The 2,010-nt window shown below is 35.4% G+C and overlaps 1 protein-coding gene across 1 annotated transcript in view; it reads left to right on the forward strand.

Moving 5' to 3' along the window:
• LMNTD1 (lamin tail domain containing 1) overlaps nt 1-2,010 on the forward strand; it is a 157,233-nt gene that overhangs the window by 57,644 nt on the left and 97,579 nt on the right. The window contains exon 7 of the mRNA XM_012640965.1: nt 1,421-1,483. Within this exon, the coding sequence (XP_012496419.1) occupies nt 1,421-1,483 (63 nt within the window). The remainder of the gene's footprint in view (nt 1-1,420; nt 1,484-2,010) is intronic.

Raw genomic sequence — 2,010 nt, forward strand, 5'->3', positions numbered from 1 at the left:
TTTTAGGAAGTCAGAGTATTCAGATTAAAGTTAGTAGGTGCTAAATGTTTCAGGCTCAAATAACTCAAAAAATTGCCATCACTCAGTGAAACTGAAACAGATAAACATCACTACTCGTGATAGTCCTGTCATTAAATTTTAAGAATTTATAGATGGGAATTTTCTATCAATGTTTTCAACTCTAAAATATAGTATTTTTTTCTTGAGAAACAAGCTTTCAGGGTGCAATTCAAAACCATCAAGGGACATACATAAAATATTTACAAGATCTGTTTCATGCCAACAAACTGCTCCAGAAGATGAGAAGTGACGAGCTAGATTCTTCCTATATCTAAGCCACTACCTTTGCTAAGGAAAGTATCTTAGGAGCCTATTTATATTGCAGGTCCATTACTTACTATTCAGAAAGTTTATACAGTGATTATTGATTCTCTAGATTCAGAAACCTATTCGTGGCTAAGAAAATTACTATTGTTAACCAAAAATATCCTGTGTTTTTGTTAATCTTCCTCGCAGATCGTATTTTCATATCCAGCATCTGGATATTGTTTCTTTGTAATCAAATACTAGCAATTTAACTTGATAATTCTTCTCAGCCTGCGTAGACAAAGAAAGGGTTCGGTACGACTTGTTTTTTTTTTTTTTCCAGAAGAGTTCATTGTTAACTGTGCCTAGAATATTATTTTGCTTTCTTGTCTCTTATTTTATAGGAATAAAAAAAAACAACATCTTATGTCTCGTCTAGAAGTCCTTCGCACTTGGGATCATTCAATTCAGCGCTATTTCAATTTAATACACTAGTTTCATATGTGGAAATTATATTTAAACAAAGTGTCTTTCAATCCCCACTTAAGTATATGAGAGTGAGGAAGGCCGCTATGTCCGCCACCTCATTCGTCACCAGCGTGGAGTCGACTAACACGGCAGCCAAGGCAGCATCCCCTTCTGTCCAGATACTCCCTCGTGCAGCCCTCCTGATGCAGCCCGATCCCATACCCTCTTCCCCTGGCTACTTTGCATTACGGCAATTGTAAGTGTAGAAAGCATTGGAGGAATTTTACAGGCCAGTAAAATTATTCTGGAGACTTCTATTTTTAAAAATATATCTTCCAGATGGATTTTTGATCTCAAAATTTTGATTAATTGTCTTCAAATATATGCTTCCTTTTAAAGTGACTCATTGAAAACTTGGACTTAATAATAATCAAATAATACCTTTCAGGTGGTTTTTAAACCACTTGGTTCAAGTCTCCATTAATACCATCCTTAAGCCATAGATTTCTTCTTCGAACCAAAGCAAACACTTTTGTTGTTAGCTTATTCCAGGATCTCTTTTAATGCGAAAAATCAATGCTTAGAATATGGGACTGAACTCTTGTCCTTCCCTACTCACGCCTCCCACTTTTTTTTTAATTTTCAGGGACCAAGAAAAAGAAGACATCTAAGTTACAAAACCAATATGCAGTCAACTCAACTTCTAAAGGTAAGTAACAATACTGCAAATTTGCTTTCTCTGCAGAAAAATAAGAAGACTAAAATAATTTGCAGAAATGTCTTTAAGAGCCACCAGAACATGGATTATTATATATTCTGTAGTCACTAATTTTTCATTAAGCAGTTACGTTGTTTAGACCATCTGTTTTTGTCTTTCCGTTGAATGATGAACTTTCTAAGAATGGGAAATTAGGAAATGTCACATCTTTACTTTTTGCCCCATATTCTCACCCTACCCTTGTTGTTGGGTAAGTAATGAGCCATTTAACTCTAGGGTTACTTCAAATACTCAAAAAACAGCTCTGCAACTACACCAGTACATTTCCATTCCTATGAGCAACAGATTATTAATTGTGTAAGAGAAATTATTCTGGCTGAGGAGGCTGCAGATGCTCTATAGTTGTGTGTTTTTAAATGGCACTAAAAGGAAGAAGAGAAACTCTGCTCTACTGTTGTTCATTTGCTAAATGACCTTCTTTCATTTAACCGGTGACTTCCTACCTTGCCTCATCTTTC

The sequence above is a fragment of the Propithecus coquereli genome, unplaced genomic scaffold (genome assembly GCF_000956105.1).
Source record: "Propithecus coquereli isolate 6110/MARCELLA unplaced genomic scaffold, Pcoq_1.0 Scaffold16, whole genome shotgun sequence".
NCBI classification, from domain to species: Eukaryota; Metazoa; Chordata; class Mammalia; order Primates; family Indriidae; genus Propithecus; species Propithecus coquereli.